This window comes from Dromiciops gliroides, chromosome 3 (genome assembly GCF_019393635.1).
Source record: "Dromiciops gliroides isolate mDroGli1 chromosome 3, mDroGli1.pri, whole genome shotgun sequence".
Lineage (NCBI taxonomy): Eukaryota > Metazoa > Chordata > Mammalia > Microbiotheria > Microbiotheriidae > Dromiciops > Dromiciops gliroides.
Genome location: NC_057863.1, coordinates 420,596,769 through 420,618,627, shown reverse-complemented (window position 1 = coordinate 420,618,627; position 21,859 = coordinate 420,596,769). Strand labels below are relative to the sequence as shown.

At 36.9% G+C, this 21,859-nt stretch overlaps 1 protein-coding gene across 1 annotated transcript; it reads right to left on the bottom strand.

Moving 5' to 3' along the window:
- Window positions 1-1,347: 1,347 nt before the first annotated feature.
- On the bottom strand, window positions 1,348-20,775 carry LOC122747745 (40S ribosomal protein S2-like; the record flags this gene model as incomplete). Its single annotated transcript, XM_043993603.1, has 2 exons — window positions 20,623-20,775; window positions 1,348-2,220 (listed from the first exon to the last, which is right to left on the bottom strand). Coding segments are annotated over exons 1-2 (1,026 nt in total), but the record flags the coding sequence as incomplete, so codon positions are not given.
- Between the last annotated feature and the right edge of the window lie 1,084 nt (window positions 20,776-21,859).

Here is a 21,859-nt window from a genome sequence, read left to right as displayed (position 1 = left end):
GAGCAGATTGGATTCCTTTTAATGACCCCAATTTTCCCTGAAATAAAGACCCATATTGTGACATCAATATTCTTCTAGTGACACTATATGCCTATAAAGCAGTACCACAGAGCTCAAGTGAGAATGAATGGTACAAGAAAAGTGGCAGAGTATATGTTATTAAAGAAATGTATTACTAGAAAAGGAAAAGTACCAGTCCTAGAAAGAATGGAAGAAACAAATGGTCAGCTCATCTCCTAAATTGGTAGCTATATAAGGTTAAAAGACATACAGGAAGGTACTCAGCATGTTGGTTGGCTTTCTTTTGGAGGATTGACCAAAAAATGTTGATATGACTCTCAGAGGAGGATTAAGTATAAGTGAATTATGATCTGTCCAAGTAATGAAATAACAAAACCGAGGACTGAATGCTTTCTAGGTGTGAGAGATGATTTGGATAAATGCATGAGGGTGGGAAAGCGCAGAATGAACCAAGGGGAACAGCTAGTTGGCCATTTCAATAGGAATCTAGGATCATAGATTTAGAACTACAGGGATCTTAGAGGGCACCAAAACAATACCTTCATTTTATAGATGAGGAAACTGAGACCCAGAGAGGTGAAGTGATTTGCTTATGGTCAATAGACAGAATAAATAAAACATAATTTCTTAATCTATACAATAGATGGTGGGATAGATTTCACATGTGATATATATCATTTCCACATGTGTAAAAGATCAATTGCTTCTATCATTAACACATCGCACCCTCAGAAGATTAGCACTGGTTTGCATTACTTTGTGGGTTATATCTTTATATCTTGGATGATAGATTCTTATTTATTTATTTATTTATTTATTCATTCATTTGTTTGTTTGTTTGTTTGTTTGTTTATTTATTTATTTATTTATTTTTGCTTTTTTTTTTTTTTTTTTAGTGAGGCAATTGGGGTTAAATGATTTGCCCAGGGTCACACAGCTAGTGTTAAGTGTCTGAGGCTGGATTTGAACTCAGGTAATCCTGACTCCAGGACCAGTGCTCTATCCACTGTGCCATCTAGCTGCCCCAATATTAATATTATCTGTGTTTTATTGTATTTTTATTTATTTTGTTAAATATTTCCCAATTACATTTTTTTTAGTGAGGCAATTGGGGTTAAGTGACTTGCCCAGGGTCACACAGCTAGCAAGTATTAAGTGTCTGAGGCCAGATTTGAACTCAGGTACTCCTGACTCCAGGGCCGGTGCTCTATCCACTGTACCACCTAGCTGCTCCCTGGACGATAGATTCTTTTTTCTTTTTTCTTTTTTTTTTAGCAGGCATAGTTCAGTTTATTCAATGTATAGTAAAAAAAAAAAAATCTTATGTGTGGTTGCCACAGCAGCTGCCTGGGTCCTCTGGACAGACACGGGAGTGTGAGTCTTCACAAGACGGTCAGTGAATTCCTGATAGGGAGATTTAGTAAACACAGTCTCCTTCCACAGGTCTGGGGTTAGGTAGTTGTATGTTTTGGAGATAGCATCAAAGGTAGCTTTAGCAAAGTTGCCCAGAGTGGCAGTACAGCCCCTTGCAGAAGTGTAGCAGTCATCTATTCCAGCCATCATCAAGAGCTTCTTAGGCACAGGAGCTGAGACAATGCCAGTACCTCGAGGGGCAGGGATCAGGCTGACCAAAACAGATCCGCAGGGCCCAGTGACCTTGCAGGGCACTGTGTGAGGCTTGCCAATCTTATTCCCCCAGTAGCCACGTCTCACAGGAACGATGGACAGCTTGGCCAGAATGATAGCACCACGAATAGCTGTGGCTACTTCCTTGGAGCACTTGACACCCAAGCCAACATGGCCATTGTAGTCGCCAATGGCCACAAAAGCCTTGGACCTGGTACATTGTCCGGCTCTAGTTTGTTTCTGAACAGGCACGATCTTTAGAACCTCATCCTTCAATGAAGACCCCAGGAAGAAATCTATGATCTCAGATTCCTTTATGGGAAGGGAGAAAAGATAGATCTCCTCCAAAGACTTGATCTTCCTGTCCTTGACGAGGTGTCCCAGCTCGGTGACAGGAACCCACTCCTTATCCTCGGCCTTTCCTCCACATGCCCCGCGGCCCCAGCCCCGGCCTCTACCGCTGCCCCGACCTCGACCTCGGCCCCCACTGCCGAAGCCACCACGGAAGCCCCCTCGGCCTCCAACTCCGGGGGCCCCCGGGCCTCCAGCTCCTCCTGCAGCACCTGCGTCCGCCTTTTGGTGTTCGTTATAAGTAGAAGGACAATAGATTCTTTTTTTTCTTTTTAGTGAGGCAATTGGGGTTAAGTGGTTTGCCTAGGGTCACACAGCTAGTAAGTGATAAGTGTCTGAGGCCGGATTTTAACTGAGGTACTCCTGAATCTAGGGCCCGTGCTCCATCTACTGTGCCACCTAGCTGCCCCGAACTTATTTTTAAAAAATATTCTGATAACAATTTCAATATAATTTATTCCTTTTGTACATTATGCATATGTAGTTTATTCACTTTGTGTTTTAAAAAAATATTACTCTGAGGAGCCTATAGGTTTCACATTGCTAAAGACACAGAAAACAGTTAAGAACACCTATCCTAGACTATCTATCTAGGATCACTTCACAATAATTGGCTTATACCTCCCATCCACTGGCAACTGCTTCTTGTTGATCCAGGTGGTTAACATTCACTCAATCTTTTATTCCAGGTGTAAATAGTTGTACTAAGTGAATAAAATCATAGTAAAATTAAGAAACATTAGATGTTTATGATGTCATAGAATACACAATTTAAATTTCTTTTCTGTTTTAGCACTCAAGGCAATTGTTGTTATTCAGTCATTTGGTCATGTCTGACTCTTTGTGACCCTGTGGACCATAGAACATGCTGATGCTATCCATGGGTTTTTCTTGGCAAAGATACTAGAATGGGATTTAAGTGAGGAAGGGCTGCCCAAGGTCACCAATGTCACTCACTCCTCCAGAGTCATCTGTATCCAGTGACAACATATATATCAGGATGACTATAGATGGTCCCGGATGTCTTAAGGCAATTTGGGTTAAGTAACTTGCCCATGATCGCACAGCTAGACAGTGACTGAGGTGAAAGTTGAACTGAGATCCTCCTAAATTCAGGGCCAGTGCTCTATCCACTGTGCTACCCAGCTGCCCTTATCACCAAAGCTAATGTCTCATGAAAACAACTGGTCTCAAATCTAACACCAACAGGTGGCAGAAAGCAAGAATGGCTATGCCTGTAGCCACAGCCACTATTTCTTTTATCTTTTCCTTTGTCTTTGCAGAACACTCCAGACTTTGTTGGCACCAAAGCTATCTGCAAAGGGCTCCCATGCTATTTTTCACATAGCTTTTTCTTAGGCTTCAAATTTATATTTCCATGCACCTGCTAGACATTTCAACCTAAGCATAATTATCAGAACTTTTAATTCAACATATCTAAAACTCTACTTGTCATTGTCCCTCTCCTACCACGTATGAACAGACCTAGAGTATTAATCCTCCTTACTCTGCTTCTATTCACAACAATAACATTTTTAGAGGCATATACCCATACAAGCCATCTTTTACTTATTTTTTTTATCATTTCCTGCATCCAGAACTTTCAATTCTATTTCCCCAATGTCCTACATATCCTTCCCATGTGCAGCCTATCATTCCATCATCACCACCACCAATCTAGCTCAGGTCATCCTTACCTCTTCCCTGAATATTGTGACAGTTTTCTACCTGTTCTTGCCACCTCCAATCTTTCTCCCCCATGAAACCATACCACTCACAGTTTCTATAGTGATATTCCTAAAACACAGGTTTTGTGTGTGTGTGTATGTGTGTGTGTGTATGTATGTATCTATTAATTCTTGATTGAAAAGAGAATGACATACCCTTGAGTACTTCTAGATTTTACTTCTATTATTTTGTATATACACTGTGGAAAACTAAGATCTGTAGTATGCTGTGGATCATGATAATACACACATATATACATATATATAAATAAATAATATGAGCTATTTTAATAGTATTTTAGGGTCTTTTTGCAATTACATGTAAAGATAGTTTTCAACATTCGTTTTTGTAAGATTTTGAGTTCCAAATTTTTCTCCTTCCCTCTCTTCCCACCCTGCTCCTGAAGTCAGCAAGCAATCTGATATCAGTTATACATTACAATCAATATAATCTATTTTAGGATAATGGAATTCTTTCTAAAAGATGGAATATTGTCCTGATCCCTAAATCAGTGAGGGCATATAATAAAGACTGAGACCTATAGACCAATGTAGTTAATAAACATTGATAAAATATTAAATAAAACACTAACAAACATAATATAGTAATGAATCAAAAGAAGCTCATTATGACCAAGTTAGACTCAAGCCAGGAATGGAAGGATTATTAACTATTAAGAATTCAGTTAGTGTAATTGTAACAATAAAAGCTGCTTACTCAACATGGTACTAGGAGTTCTATTTATGCAGCCATATATGACAAACCTATAAAATGATTGATGTTTAATGTATCACCAACAAAATCAGAGTCATCATGATATAGGGCATAGAGAGATGGCTTTAGAGTCCCACTTTTTTTTTTTTTTTGGTGAGGCAATTGGGGTTAAGTGATTTGCCCAGGGTCAGACAGCTAGTAAGTGTTAAGTGTCTGAGGTCGGATTTGAACTCAGGTCCTCCTGAATCCAGGGCTGGTGCTATATCCCCTGCGCCACCTAGCTGCCCCAAGAGTCCCACTTTTGACATACATTGATTATGTGGCCCTGGGCAAGTAAAGTAACTTCCTAATACACCAGTAAATTTTCTAAGACTATCAATTTCAGAATATTAGGAAGCCTAATCAGTAGATGAAATTTCTCCTTTATTGGTAATGGTACCCTATGCCAATTAAATTAAAAAATCTGGGGAAAAATCAGAAAAAAAATTAAAATTTAAAATAATGACAAAATATATTAAATATCAGGAAATTGACTGATGAAGATACAAATAGTACTTTTTTACAATGAAATATAAAATGATCTTTACAGAAATAAAGAAAAAGCTAAATGATCAGAAAATATATTAAATGTGCTTGATTAGGGTAAGTCATCAAAATTATGAATGTACTACCCAAATTAATATATAAATTTAATTTCATATTTATCAAAATACAAACTCCGTACCTTATAAAATTGCATAATATAACAACATTTCATCTAGAAGAACAAAAAAGTTGAGTATCAAAGGAAATTATGAAAAATAAAAAATAAGCAAGGACTTTCATGCCCATATCTCAAATTATAATATATAAAAATAATTATAAGGATTACCTCACATGATAAAAGAATAGGTGAGTGGAGTAGATTAGATAATAAGTTAGAACTAGAATGTACACCACTCTAGTGTTCAGTGAACCTAAGATCACAAAACACTAGGTAAGGTATTCATTATTCAACAACTGTTTTGGGGGAAATGTATAGTTGTTTGGTGGAAACTGGAATATTTGCCACATCCCATACAACAAATTCCAAATGATACAGTTGTATAAATATGGAGAAGGGTAGTCTACCATTAAAAAATACTAAACTAAAGGACCAAGAAATCTAAACCTTTCACAACTGTGGAGAGGAGATGCATTCTTACTAAGCCAAGACAGAGCAAAGAATATGCACAGGCAATTTTCAGAGAAATCAAAGCTATTAGTAGTCAAATGAAAAAGTGCTTGAAATCACTATTGATTAGAGAAATGCAAATTAAAACAACTCTTAGGGACCACCTTACACTTATCAGATGGGGTGACATGACAGAAAAGGAAATGACCATTGCTGGAGGACATGTGGGAAAATAGGGAAACATGCATTGTTGGTGGAATTGTAAACCAATTCAACCATTCTGGAAAACAATTTGGAACTATGCCCAAAAGGCTATAAAACTATGCATACCTTTTGACCCAGTCATACCACTACTGGGTCTGTATCTCAAAGAGGTTGAAGAAAAGGAAAATGAATCAAATGTACGAAAAGAGTTATAGCAGCTCTTTTTGTGGTGGCAAAGAATTGGAAATTGAGATGGCTGAACAAGTTATGATAAATGACTCTGATGGAATAATATTGTGCTATAAGAAATGCTGAACAGGATGGCTTCAGAAAAACCTGGGAAGACTTATATGAACTAATGGAAAGTGATGTGAGCAGAAACAGGAGAATAATTGTAAACAGTTGCAGCAATATGATAAAAATGATCAACTGTCAAAGACACCTACTTTGATCAATACAATGATCCAAGGCAATTCCAATGAACTTGTGATAAAAAACGCAATCTATCTTATTTGATATTCATAGTAATTCCCCCTCCCCACATAGGTGCTATTATTATTCCCATTTTGCAGATGGTAAAATAGAGGCAGACAAAAGTTAAGTGGCTTGACCAGGGTTACACAGCTAGTAAATGCCTGAGGCTGCATTTGAAATTCAAGGCCAGCACTCTATCCATTAAGCCCATCTAGATATCTCACATACTGAGTCTCATCAAGTACATTCACTTTTGATTTTAAATCACATTCTTTGGCAGGGTGGTGGTGGTGTGCATTCTGACTACTTTATCCAAGAAAAACTCTGTAAAAACAATAAAAAATTCTAAAGCCTTACCATCTCAGCTCTAAGTTCCATCTTAAGAAACTCACTTGAATAGCAAGATCCAAATAAGTAGATAAGCAGTCCATCTGGGAGTCAGAAAAAATAAAGATTGTATGAAAAGCAATGAAGGATTTATTATAAATATTTGTCTTCATCATTGGCTAGTAACTGAAGGCATATAGACAAAGGAAATGTGAACCATACTTTGGGGAATTTTGATTTGCATTTTTATTTGGACACAAAGAAAACCACTCTGGTGGTCTTAGCTTTAAACATTTAAAAATTCTGAAGTGGGAAGTCTCTTTCTGTGGATAGTTTGAACTATATTCCATCTAATACCATAAAGCTATTGATTTTACTTTATATTTCTAGGTTTCAATTTCTTCATCTCCATATGACCCTTTTTTGGATTTGAGTAGAATTTTATTTTCCAAAATATGTGTAAAAACAAAATTTTAGCATCAATTTTTTAAAAACTATCTGCAGAGAAAGAACTGATAGTACCTGAAAACAGATGGAAACACATTAATTTTTTTTTCTTTTCCTCTTTGACAATTCCATATGACCCTTTTAACTCTAAGGACCCTTCTAGCTTTGCATTTATGAGCCAATAAAATGCTGGATTGTATAATGTAGAGTATCAAAACACTCCTGAATACACCTGAACTAGATTAAAATGTGATTTGGAAATATTTAATAAGATACAAAAATAGAACATAGATAATGTTAATATGTGATTTTCTAAGTCAATATATGGCCGGCAGGGATATTTGTGTAGAGTTTATTTAATCCCTTTTCTAGGTGAGAGTGACACCACTGATAGAGATAATAAGTGAGATCATGTGGTCTAGAATATTCGAGTCTTAAAGCACTATATAAATGCCTGTTGTTGTTAGCCTACACTTCCCAGGCCTCCATTTTGGTGGCGATTTCCCAGAGCCTTCTACTGTATTTCTGCTGAGGTCAAGCAATGGTTATATACCAATACAAGGGTATGCTGGTAGATGTTTAAGAACCAGATTAGGGGTTGGGGTGAAGGGAAACAAATTCACACACTTTAAGTTTAATCTGCATTATTAACACTTTTTAAAGTCAAGACAATGAACAAAACAACGAACCAAGTCTTGATTCATAGAAATTGCCCATTTTGAGAAGTAAAAGCTCACATGAAAAATTTAACAACAGGCTTTCACTAGCTGCTTAGAGCTGGATCCAGAACTCCCCTGTACTAAGCCCCAACTATTTCACCTCTTAACAGGAAGAATGATATTGGGGGTAAGGTGGACTAAATGGGAAAGGATTGAAGCTTCCACATTTTCATGAGAAATGCTCTGTGCATTTTGAATATGCCACAAAGTTCATGTATCAGCATGTCTTTTAATCTATTCTTTCTGCCAAGGAGTTTTCCCTAAATAGGATATGTTTGTTTCTATATACTTAAGTGAATCCCCTGGATCTTTCAGTATTATGTTATAAGATAATGTTCAGAAGACAAACATATTTTAATGCTAAGATCTGTTTCACAAAAACAGATTTTCCATGGACTAGTTATATTTTAGTTGGGGGAGAAAGTTATGAAAGGTTCCTGTTACCTCCTATGTGGAGGAGAAGGAAGATGAGGAAGAGGAAGACGATGAGGAGGAAGAGGAGGAGGAGGAGGAGGAAGAGGAGGAGGAGGAGAAGAAGGAGAAGAAGAAGAAGAAGAAGAAGAAGAAGAAGAAGAAGAAGAAGAAGAAGAAGAAGAAGAAGAAGAAGGAGGAGGAGGAGGAGGAGGCAGAGGAGAAGAATAAATTAAACTGAAAGCACAATACACAAGCACAATTAAAGTTGTAATTTTTGAAGTCACAATCTATTTTCATGCCAGAATATTGTAATAGATGAAACACCTCTTCTGACAAGATTTAAGCTATGGTTAATAACAGTGATTGAATAAAAACCATAGTACAATAACATAGAATGTGCTTACATAAGAAATTAAGAACATCTGCTTTCTCTGGGAAGCAATTAGATATCAGGTTATAGGGTCCATGTACAGCTTATTGGGAAATGCCATTCTCTCTGTTGAGTATTCCTTTGGTTGTGTGAGGCAATTTAGTAGTCTATAGACAGAAACCTTTATACACAAGCCAAAGTAATTGGAATTCTTTCCTTGCATTACCTTTTCTATAGTGCTTAATGTTAGAGAGACTGAAAAAAAAGTATGTTCTGCAATTATAGCAAAAGCCACTGCAAATTTCAGAACACACTGGGAAATGTGACTATGAATAGAATTTACTGTCAGTTTTATTGAATTCAGACCTAGGGATGTCTTGGTACAACTTCATAAAATATTCTACAAATAGGGCTCTTTAATCTGTGTTTTCACTGAAGGCAAGATTTTCAATGTCCTCAGAACACCCTTTTTCATTGAAAAGGGTTATTAACCTGAGTAGACAATTATGTAATTAGGTTTCAAATGCATCCTGAGAACACTAAGAATGCATTTATAAATTCATGTAACAAAAATACTTCCATTGCCCTTACCTACAGCACAGCAGATTGAGGTGGAACCATTTTAGTATACCTACTATAACTCTGTGGGTGGCTTTTGAAAATGTGCTACTTATTCAGTTCAGATATAATAAAAAGGAAATGGATAATTGGAAATGTAGGTTTGGAAGGCACCCAGGTCAAGGGAAATCCAACAATTCTACTGTAACCTAGGAAAGATCCAAAAGAAGAGGGCCATCCATCATTCATTTTTAATTGTAATAACAAACTGAAAGTTTCAATAATTTGCTGCTCCTCTGCACCCTCCACCCAACACATATTGCCTAAAGTCACTGCTATTGTAGAATTGTAAAAACAGCCAAATTTAGTTTCTTTCTTTTTTTATGGTTTCTTTTCAAACTAATGTTGGTGTGCCTCATTTTAAGAAAACTTACTGATTGTTTAAAAATAATCTAATTTTTGAATTTACAAAATTGGAGGTGATGATCATTCACTTCAGAAAATAATTAAGGGTAAGGTTCCTTCAAATATCATTCTTGCAAGATCACTTAGAAATGCATTTTGAATAAAGTACACCTTTTTTTTTTAAGGAATGTGATATATTTGGTGAAGTTAAGTACTATTTCATTACTAGAACAGATGTGTGGAACACTCCACTTGAAACCTCCTTGCAGTGAGACACTGAGCCCCTAATGACTACTCTCTGAGTCTGGTCACACAATTAAGTTAAAACCAACCTAACTGTACTTTCCCCTAATTCACAATTCTTCATCACATCTTTAGGGAGAATATGAAAGATGTTGTCAAATGCTTTGTTGAAATCTAGAGAATTCTTCTGGTTTACCCATCTGGTTATGTTGCTTAAAAAAAAAGGAAATAATATCAGCCAATCTATTCTTTTAAACATTACTAAATTGGGGCAGCTAGATGGCACAGTGGATAGAGCACCGGCCCTGGAGTCAGGAGTACCTGAATTCAAATCCGGCCTCAGACACTTAACACTTATTAGCTGTGTGACCCTGGGCAAGTCACTTAACCCCAATTGCCTCACTAAAAAAAACAAAACAAAAACAAAAAACATTGCTAAATTTTCTTTTTTTGTTAGTAACTTAACAACTATTGACAATTGTGAGCTTTTCAATATATAAACAATGTAGGGAGAGGTAGGAAGGATTGTATATGGAATCCCGAACTTTGATTGCATATTGCTCTGCTTGTCTGTGTCTCCTGAACTACTTTATTCTGTGTTGAAAGGACAGGGGCACTTTAAAATAAACATACCAATGAAGTTCTATATTTGTCCTTTTAAAAATTTTTGTTGACACTCTTTTTTTGAGGGGGAGGGATCATAAGGTAACTCTCCATGCCCACATCCCAACCCTCTTTGTTTTAAAAATAAATCCTGGGAGCAGCTAGGTGGCGCAGTGGATAGAGCACCGGCCCTGGAGTCAGGAGGACCTGAGTTCAAATCCGGCCTCAGACACTTAACACTTACTAGCTGTGTGACCCTGGACAAGTCACTTAACCCCCAATTGCTTCACTAAAATAAATAGATAGATAGATAGATAGATAGATAGATAGATAGATAGATAGATAGATAGATAGATAAATCCTACCATAAACAGAGCCAAACAAAACATGTCTATACACTGGTGGTATCTCAACATTATTGTACCACTAGTCTATGACCTTACTGCCAAGAGATGGGCAGCATTCTTACATCTTTCAAAGTTGTTTTCCTTTACATTATGGTTATTCTATAAAGGTATTCTATAAATAGTTTTCCTAGTTCTGCTCACTTCACTCTTCATGTTTCTCTAACCCATCAAATGTACCATTTCTGATGGCTCAAATGCCTCTCCCCAAGTAACAGGCATTTTTTAAAATTTCCAATTCTTTGATAGAAGAAAAAGTGCTGCTTAATTATTTTATAGATTTTGGGGGTGGGGGAGTGTGTGGATATACTTTATTTCTCTTGGCAGGAGGACTTTGGGAGAGAGTGAGAATGAAAGGCAAGCCAGAAATGGACAAAGTGGAGAGCAAGTTAGGTCTCCCTCTCTGGCAGAGCAGCTTCTTTTGGAAGACATGTAGTACAGATGCCATATTCTAGGGCTCTAAATCTACCTGAGTACATCCTGATGAATTGAAACCAACCTCTGTCCTGAACCAGTGAATGTCTCATTCCTGGTGTTCCAGGTTGGCAGAAATGGGACTGGAAGATCAAAGAGCACTGTCTTTTTGAGCAATGCCCCTGACCAAGAGTAATCCTCCCCAACCAGCATGGCTTATATTTATAGATTTCCCAGAGACTTTAAAACTCCCAGAACCAAAGTCCATAGAACCACATCTCATCCCTAAAGAAGAACACTTTTTCCCCTGAGTATCTGGATCATTAATTTCCCCCTCCGTGGGTGTCTCCTAGTTTATGAAAGCACTTCAACCTCCTTTTGCCTCCACTACCTGCCCCTTCCTGCCTCCCCACACACCTACAGTTTAAATTTCTATTGATCAGTTTTATAAGATGTCAGCCAAATAGGGTAGTGAAAAGGGCTCTGGATTTTGGAAACCAAGGACCTCACTGTGATCTGGGGCTAGTCAGTAACCTCTTTGTACCTCAGTTTCCTTATCTAAGAAATGAGAGGCTTGGCTTAGGTGATCTCTTAGTTATCCTTGGCTCTAAATTATGTGATTCCGTGTGTTTTAACCAGCTCCTGTTAGGTAAACAATACAATGTCCTAAAGTTCCACATTCCTATATTTTAAGTCATGTTCCAGACATCCAGATTGTTTTCTCAGACTTCTTCTTGGCTAGCTATTCAATTCTTAAATATACCTTTCTTCTGAATCTACTTCATTTAATCAGCAAGTAGTTATGAAAATACCATGTGGGCATGAAGTCCTTAAGGTTTTTGTCTATGACTTCTTAATCCTTAGCAGCCTTATGTTCCTTCTGGTGGTATCGATTGTTCCTGAATGAGTCATAAGAAAAAAAATAGTGGCCACGGGATTAGGTAAATGTAGAGAGTTGTCTTTGGCACTCTGTGACAGAGTGAGGCAGGTTACACTTTGCTTAGGCTTCAAGGGTACCCTGAGGGTTTTGTGATTTTTTTCTCTATTGCCAATGACTTTATTCCAAGTTGACTGTGTCCCTTTTATTGTTAGAGGCCCAGGTTGTATAGTGGTTAGAGTGTTGGACCTGGAGTCAGAAAGACTTGAGTTCAGGTCCAGATCCAAATATTTAGTAGCTGTGTGGCTGTGGGAAAGTCACTTAACCTCTTCCTGACTCAGTTTCCTCATTTGCAAAATGGGAATAAATCAAATGAGAAAATAATTATAAAGTGCCTGGCACATAGTAGGTGCTATATAAATGTTAGCTAGTAGTACTCCAGTTCCATACAAAGGGACATCTACTTCAAAGATAATAAGAATACAAATGCAAACATCTCAGTTCCTACATAGAATCTGTCCCACAAAGTTCATGTCCAGATGTGGTATCAATGCCAGATGAATCCATATCTCAACTACTGATGGTCTAGGGTCCCATAGATCACTTCCAAAGGTTGTTCCTTGCTTGCTGTGAAAATGAAATGCCGGATAGTGGGATACTTAGGCATCCTCTGGACCTAATTCCACTCCCTTTATAACTTTATAAGCCAATATGGCTGCCAAGTTCCACCTAAGAGTACTTGTCTTTTAATAAGGACAAAAGATTATAGCCAACCGGTCTCTTGGAATCCTTCCTCATCTAATCAAACAGCTTCATTTTCAACACTTGATTAACTAACCAGAAGCAGTTATAGCACATCTACACGTTCCATAGTCTGCCTCTCCAAAGTACTTCTGTTCCACATCATCACAATTCTCATGAAAGCAAACCCCTACTAACCTCCATGTGGAGAAATGCCATCTTTTCCCTAGCATCTTCTATTTAGTGATGTCATCTGAGGCATGCTGGGCATGTGCTAGTCTCACATTGCATAAATTTTGTGAGTTTTTCTTCCATGTCCAAAATATATACTTGAAGGAAAAGAGTAGTTTACATCAGATCTACAAATACTCTCCTATGCAATCTTCAAAGAGCTGCCAACTGACATTATTCATCTATTCCTTTTACTATTACTGGAGGAGCTCTCATTTGATAGAACTACCTGACCCATACAATAATTCCTGATTTATTGATTGGTTGAGTGATTAACCAGAAGCAAAAGAAATTGCTTCGTCCAGAGATAACTCATTTCCCCTCTCTACAGGAAGAGCCACATTCTTATTACTTAGTTCCAAATGTTCAGTGATCTCTCTCTCTCTTTCCCTTTCTCCCATGTCATCTTTCTAAATTCATAGTTCCTGATCCAGGTGAGAATTCATGTTGTCTTCAAATCTTTTCTTTTTTTCCAGCTTATTACACTTCTATTCTTTCATGACTTCATTTTCCCTAATAACGTGATCAGTAGGGATGTATTTCTCCTGCCTTTTCACTTCACTCCAAAGGTCTGCTTGTACTTTGTACATGTATAGGTTTTGTTCTGTATGGCAGAAACTCAATAGACTAATTTCAGAAATTCAAAAATTTTCCTTGGGTCTCTAAGCTACACCTGCTTAGACTGAGATTTATGATTATCTTCTTTTTCATAGTTCTCTTGGTTAACTACTATAATCTGTGTACAGTGTCTCAACTGTTAGAATAAAAACTCTTTGAGGTCAAGAACTATTTCATTTTTGCTTTGCCTTCCCAGTACTTAGCATGGTACTTAGCACATTGCAAGTGCTTAATCACAGATGATTCTATGCCTATTCCCTGCTTTGAGGTCTCAGTTTCTGGGGGGTGTTCATGATCAAGGCTTACTTTCTTTTTAATCCAATTTGTTCAGTTGATCTCAATTGGTGGTTGACATATTCCCATTCCTACCAAACCTTAATACAGAAACAAAATGAATCTAATTCCCAGGAAGAAACAAAACCAGCTGGTAAGATTCATTCACTTTGGGTTTTTTGCTTCTGAACTCTTGATATCTACCTATATTTCTCCAACTACTAGAGTAAATCTCTGACACTGTCCATGGGTGAGGATGGGGCTAAGACAATTTATTCAACATAAATTTATATTAGCTAGATGCATATAATGTATAAGACACAAACATACAGAAACAAAAGAATCTGCTTCCCAAATATAAATCCCATGCCTAAATAGATCCACTCATTCTTTTCCCCCTTTGCTTCTTATCTGCAGATAGAATTAAAGGGGAAAACTCAGTTTCCTAATACTTTGGGTGGCTATAACTGAAAGTTATATTCTAGCTTCAAGCAGGGATGATAGTAGATGCTTAATAATTTTGGGGGAAAGGAATGTATACACAAAACACTGTTCAAGTTTAATCTGCATAATTATCATTTTGTCTATCACTTTTTAAAGTCTAGACAATCAATAAAACAATAATTCAAGTCTTGATCTGTGGTGTTAGTTCAGGTGTAAATACTTACACTGAAAGTTTAACAATCAACTCTTCTGAGGCAAGTTGCCTCCACCACACCCCTGACTACAATTCAGGGAGCTCTGTTTAAGGCTTATTTGACATAAGGAGATCCAATGTAGATATCTGATTCTCTCTCGCTGACAGGGTGGGTCTTCTACTCCATGAGAAACTAACATTTTCATGATATTTTCTCCCAATTACTGAGCATCATGACACGTGCAGACAAATTATAAAGTGCTCAGCTCCTATGTATACATGGCTAGTTACCATCTGAGAATTATATCATCCCCAACTACATCTAATGGGAATCTGCTATGGTCTCATACAGAGAAGAGAATTCTGGGAATATAACATTAAAAATGGAGAAAAGTTCCCCAGAGAGCTTGTTCAGAATACTTAAATAATAGTACAGCCAGTTTATGTGGGGTTTTAAACAAATGATACCCATGTCTGCCATGTGTCTAAATATTTGTTCAGAATGCCAACTCATTTATAAATAATTAATATATAGAATGGTAGAATGTTATGAACAGTATTGCTTCATAACACAGTGAAAAGCCACAGAATTTAAAAACTAAAGTTTGAAGTAAGCTTAGTTTGAAACACAGATAAACCATATCATGTCTAGCATTTATAATTAAAACTGGGAAAAGAACAACAGAAACCAACAGATTTGTCAGAACTTCTGGTGTCATGTATTATCCTTGTCAATGGAAGTGTAGTCACTATAATAGCATGAGAACATCTCAGTCCCCATCTGAGAATGTAGAAACTTAAAAACAGTAAATTAGAAAAACTGGCCAGATTCAACAAAACACAGTGTTGAAAACATTAAGTGATCATTTTTCAAGATATGAGTAGATTCCAAAATATTGGGAAAGATCAACACTGATATGTGTACTCATAAAAAAGCTATTTACAAGTCATCAATTCTTACTGATCTATATTCTTATTTTTTTACCAAGAACATGGCATGTTGGATCAATCTATGTACATTTATTAAGTAAGTACTTGATATATGTCAGGCACTGTGATAAGTGCTGGAGATGCAAAAAGGAGCAAAAGACAGTTCCTGCCCTTGAGGAATTTACAATCTGATGCAGAAGACAACATGTGAACAAATATGTTCAAAGCAAGGTATATAAAGAATAATAATTAATAGAAAGAAGGCATTGGAAGTAAGAGGGGTTAGGGAAGAATTCCTTTTGAAGATAGGATTTTAGTTGGGACTTAAAGGAAGCCAGGGGAAGTCAGTAGTCAGGGTCTCGGAGTGAGAGCATTCCAAGCATAGGGAACAATTTGAGAGAATGCCTAGAGTAAAGAGGTAGAAAGTGTCTTGTTCATGGAACATCTAAAAGGCCAGAGTCACTGGTTGGAAGAAGATGTGATGGGGAGGAGTAAGGTGTAAGAAGACTTAGAAATGTAGGAGGGGTATAGGTTATGAAGGGCTTTGAATGCTAAACAGATAATTTTATATTTACTACTGGAGGCCACTGGCTTTCCCCAAGTGGGGAATGGAGGAGGTGACATGATTAGACCTGTATTTTAGGAAAATCATTTTTTGAATGAATGGAATATAGATTGGAATGGAGAGAGACTTTAGCCATGTAAACCCACCAGTAGGCCATTGCTATAATCTAGGCATGAGATGTTGTGAGCCTGCACTAGATGGTAGCAGTGAATAAAAGGGTGAACTTGGAATGAAGTCCTATAGTCTAGTATGAGCTATCTAATGTTCTAAATGTCATAACAGTTGTTCTTTTGCATTGGTAGAAAGAATTTCTTCATTGGGAGTTTCCAATATTCATCAAATCACAGGTCCAGACAAATTTAATTAAAGCTTTATGAGAAGATTCTATATATGTATTCAAGGATATCTTTGATAAAAATATGAAAAGAGACAAATTTGTACAAAGGATTTTCTACAAAAGACCAAAAAATCATACATTTCATTGAAAGATGTTGATCCCTCAGTCTTTATTTTTTATTTATTACAAACAATAACTTAGTGTTTGACTTGGCAGAGCAAATAATAACATTAACACTTTTCTTAAAAAGGGCATCTATTTGCTAATATCATGTAGTATTCCTTAATAAATTCAGCCATAGAGAGAGAGAACTTTGTTCAATGATCCTTTGATTATTAACATAAAACAAGACAGAGAACAGAAAGTTAACTCTTCACCAAATGTATTCACAACCAACACAGTGGATGGACTGTTTGAGGTCCAAATGGAAATAGGATTCTCTATAGCTGAGGAGATCCTCAAAACGCATTTTTTTCTTTTGCATAGGATATGCAGATTGTATCAAGAACATTACAATATATCCTTAGTGAAAAACCTACTTATCCTGGCGTAGTGGCACCCCCAAAGTCCCTGCTACTAGGGAGGCTGCAGCCAATGGATCACTTGAGTTTGGGTGTTCTGAGCTACAGTAGGACTCAAGTCAGTAGAATGTTGTACTAAGTCTTGCACCAATATGATTAATCCCTAAGAGAGAAGGGCCACCAGGCTTTCTTAGGAGAGACAAACTGTCCCAGGTCAGGAACTGAACGGGTCAAAGCTTCCATACTGTTCAATAGTGGGTTTTCTTCTGTGAATGGCCATTGTATTTTAAGCTTGGGTGAGATAAGGAGACAGTCTCTCCCTTCTCCTCAAAAGTACCTAATTACTAAAAATAATAGCTTAATGATACATAAAGAGGAAAAAAACCCAATTGGCTAAAAATGTCTATTTTCCAAACTGTGACATGTAGCATGATGGCCAGTCCATTTAATATAATCATTATCTACATCTGTAGATGGACAATGAAATAGGCCTAGAATTGGAGTGGATGAAGAGAGTGAGATGGCTCACATTTATAAAATTGCAGAGAGTTTTTCTAAAAATTCTTAAGTTGCTAGTCAATGTAAAAAGTTAATTTTTAAAGCCACCATTTTCCCAGTGATTCTGTATGACTCCCAATCTTGAAATGCAACAACCTCAAACCCAACCTCTCCATATACACAACTCATCTCATTGCATTTCCCCTTGTTTACTATAACAAATAATGAGATAACTATATCCATGAATATATTGGCATACACATATTTAGTGTGTGAATACATATATACACACATTTATATTACTGCATTTACTTCAATACATCATGATTTCATTTGTTTGTTACTTCCTCCGCCAAAGCAAATCATTATCTCTTCATGTTCTATATATACACATCATTATTTGGTGACCAAATAGTGACATCATGTGAGTAGAACTAAAATTATACCAGAATTTACTATCATGACTGCATGATTTAGTGCAAGACAGCTTTGTTTTGGAGTCAGGATTTCTGGTTTTCCATTGCTGCTCCAATTCTTGTTTCCTTTTTCTTAGGCCTTAGATTCTTGATATGTAAAATGTTGATAATCCATCACAAAACCTGGATTCTGGAAGCTCATGGTGACATAGAAGTGACCCTGAGTTGTTTGAAGGTATCCCAATGGACCACAAGTTCTGTAGGTTGTCTGAAGTTAGGAAGGTATCATGTGTATTCCTGGAAACAGACTATATATAAGTATTAAGGACCAGCCTAGCTAAGTGCAGAGATGTTTATCATCAGTAGGGTGGCCATTAGGTAGTACATTATTTAATCATAGCAAGCTACTTGCATTACTACATGAATAGCCTTTCTCAGAAGACTGTTATGATGAATAAAAGCACTTTGTGATCCTTGAGATGGGATATATATGTGAGCTATTATGACTTAACTCTGGATGGGATTTCATAGAACTTGATTCTTTTTACCAGGGACACCTTTAAGAATAACGGCATTTGCACAACTACCAAACACTCTTCACACAAATCAAATCAGATCTAAATAATTGGAAAGATATCAATTGCTCATGGATAGGCAGAGCTAATATAGTAAAAATGACAATACTGCCTAAATTAATTTACTTATTCAGTGCCATACCAATCAGACTACCTAAAAATTATTTTATACAGCTAGAAAAAATAATAACAAAATTCATCTGGAAAAACAAAAAATCAAGAATATCCAGGGAAATAATGAAAAAAAATTCACAGGAAGGTGGGTTAGCAGTACCAAACCTGGAGCTTTACTATAAAGCGGCAGTCATCAAAACTATCTGGTACTGGCTAAAAAATAGAGTGGTAGATCAATGGAATAGGCTAGGCTCAAGAAATGCAGTAGTAAATGACACTAGTAATGTAGTGTTTGATAAACCCAAAGACTCCAGCTTCTGGGATAGGAACTCAGTATTTGACAAAAACTGCTGGGAAAACTGGAAGATAGTATGGCAGAAATTAGGCATAGACCAACATCTTACACCTTATACTAAAATAAGGTCAAAATGGATACATGATTTAGACATAAGAGGTGATACCATAGGTAAATTAGGAGAGAAAGGAATAGTGTACCTATCAGATCTTTGGAAAGGAAAACAGTTTTTGACCAAACAAGAGATAGAGTATATTATAAAATGCAAAATGGATGATTTCGATTATATTAAATTAAAAAAATTTTGTACAAACAGAAGCAATGCATCCAAAATTGGAAGGGAGGCAGAAAGCTGGGAAACAATTTTTGAGGCCAGTGCTTCTGATAAAGGTCTCATCTCTAAAATATATAGGGAATTAAATCAAATTTATAAGAATCCAAGTCATTCCCCAATTGAGAAATGGTCAAAGGATATGAACAGGCAGTTTTCTGATGAAGAAACCAAAGCTATCTATTCCCATATGAAAAAATGCTCTAAATCTCTAATGATTAGAGAGATGCAAATTAAAACAACTCTGAGGTACCACATGACACCTATCAGATTGGCTAAAATGACAAAAAAGGAAGATAATAAATGTTGGAGAGGCTGTGGGAAAATTGGAACACTAATGCATTGTTGGTGGAGCTGTGAGCTGATCCAACCATTCTGGAGAGCAATTTGGAATTGTGCCCAAAGGGCGATAAAGCTGTGCATACCCTTTGACCCAGCAATCCCACTTTTAGGTCTTTTGCCCAAAGAAATCATGGAAGGGGGAAAGGGACCCACATGTACAAAAATATTTATAGCTGCTCTTTACGTGGTAGCAAGGAATTGGAAGTTGAGGGGGTGCCCATCAATTGGGGAATGGCTGAACAAGTTGTGGTATATGAATACAATGGAATACTATTGTGCTGTAAGAAATGATGAGCAGGAAGAGTTCAGAGAAACCTGGAGGGTCTTGCGTGGGCTGATGATGAGTGAGATGAGCAGAACCAGAAGAACATTGTACACAGTATCATCAACATTGAGTGTTGACCTACTGTGATGGACTATATTCTTCTCACCAATGCAATGGTACAGAAGAGTTCCAGGGAACTCATGATAGAAGAGGATCTCCAAATCCAAGAAAAAAAAGAAAGAACTGTGGAGTATAGATGCTGATTGAACCATATTATTTCTTTTGTTTTGGGTGCTGTTTTTTTTTTTTCTATTTTGAGGTTTTGCATCACTGCTCTGATTCTTTCTCTTGTAACAGGATTAATGCAGAAATAGGATTAATGTTATTATGTGTATATATATATATATATGTATATATATATGTATATGTATAGAGATATATAGATATAACCTATATTAGATTACCTGCTGTCTAGGGGAGGGGGGAGGGAGGGGAGGGAGGGAGAAAAATCTGAAATTGTAAAGCATGTATAAACAAAAGTTGAGAACTATCTTTACATGTAACGGAAAAAATAAAATACCTCATACATTAAAAAAAAAAGAATAACGGCATTTGGCAGATCACTATAGTCATATATTTTCTTAGAATTGTTTGCAATTCTTTGGATTTTCATAAAATTGAATTTTGCAAAAGTTACATCATTATTTTCTCAGTACATATCACATTCAAAAGACTGTATCCAGTCCCCTTGATTGTGTTTCTATCTGTCACTGTATATGGGCAAGGAAAAAGATGGGCCAGTTTGCATTCTAGGGGAATGATACAAAACTCACTCAAATAGTTATAGTACAATTAACATTAGGGTGAGAGTTTTCTGTTACTTGCCATTCTCGTACCATAGACCGGTTGTGAGTTTCATTCCACCAATACTCAGTGATACCTATAAAGTCATATTTGCCTCCTTTTGTTAGGACCTTGAGTTCCTCTTGTTCTTTACCTAAACTTTGGGCTTTCACAGAAACATTTAAAGCCATGGGTTTTACCTCTGTCTCCTTTCTTGGATTTGGTTTCCTTGAATTTCTATTCTGTATTGTATTTAAATTACAAACAATTTCTTTCTCCCATGCTTTTTGGTTTGAAGACCATTTGATTAGATTTGCAAGATATCTGGCAAACATATTCTTCTAAGACTTTTGTCTCTATCCAGGAGCCTGTCAATCCCATATTGTAACCTGTGATCCAAATATCTCAATCATGTTCTAAAAGATCTTCTTAAATTGCTGTTAACTTCCCAGATTATTATTTTTTTCTAACATTAGTCTTCAATGAATAGCAATAAGAAAAGCACAGCTTATGACGCATGATATCCAGTTCTTTGTTCATGACTTCATTGACATTAGTTATACTTTTTAGGTCCATCCTGGAAGTGTCATTTTATTTGTACAAATCACCAGAAGTGGGTAGCTATTATTAACTTTTGAGGCTTCATTTCCATCTTGGACACCACTTAGCAACAAGAAAGAGCTCTTTAGGATCATTTTGAGGTCAATAAATAATTGCCTCAGTACACCTGAGTAAGGAGGGGAGGATCACCAACAATTACTATTCTTCTATCTCTTCATTTTTGGGGGTTTTCTTTCTTTTTTTGCAGGGAAACAGGGGTTAAGTGACTTGCCCAGGGTCACACAGCTAGTAAATGTCAAGTGTCTGAGGCTGGATTTGAACTCAGGTCTTCCTGAATCCAGGGCTGGTGCTTTATCCACTGTGCCACCTAGCTGCCCCCGTATTTCTTCATTTTAATAGATGATCTTTCACCTGGTAGCTACTGTGGCTCCATGGAATCATTCTTGGGAGCACTTGTACCATTGTTCTCCTTCTTCCCTTTTTCTTATTGTAATGTCTTCCCACTCTCCATCATCCTGACTAGGGTCATTACCTTTCCTAAACTTCAGGTTCATTTCTTTCCCATTAAAGCTACATGTCTGTTGTCTTTAAGGGCCTTTCATTCTCCCTAAGAACCTAGAGTGTGGAGGGCCATTCTTTGAGTCCCTCTGCCTTTTGCAACACTGAGTTAGTTGTTCCTCAGCTCTGGCAGAAATGCAAATCAAACATTGAATT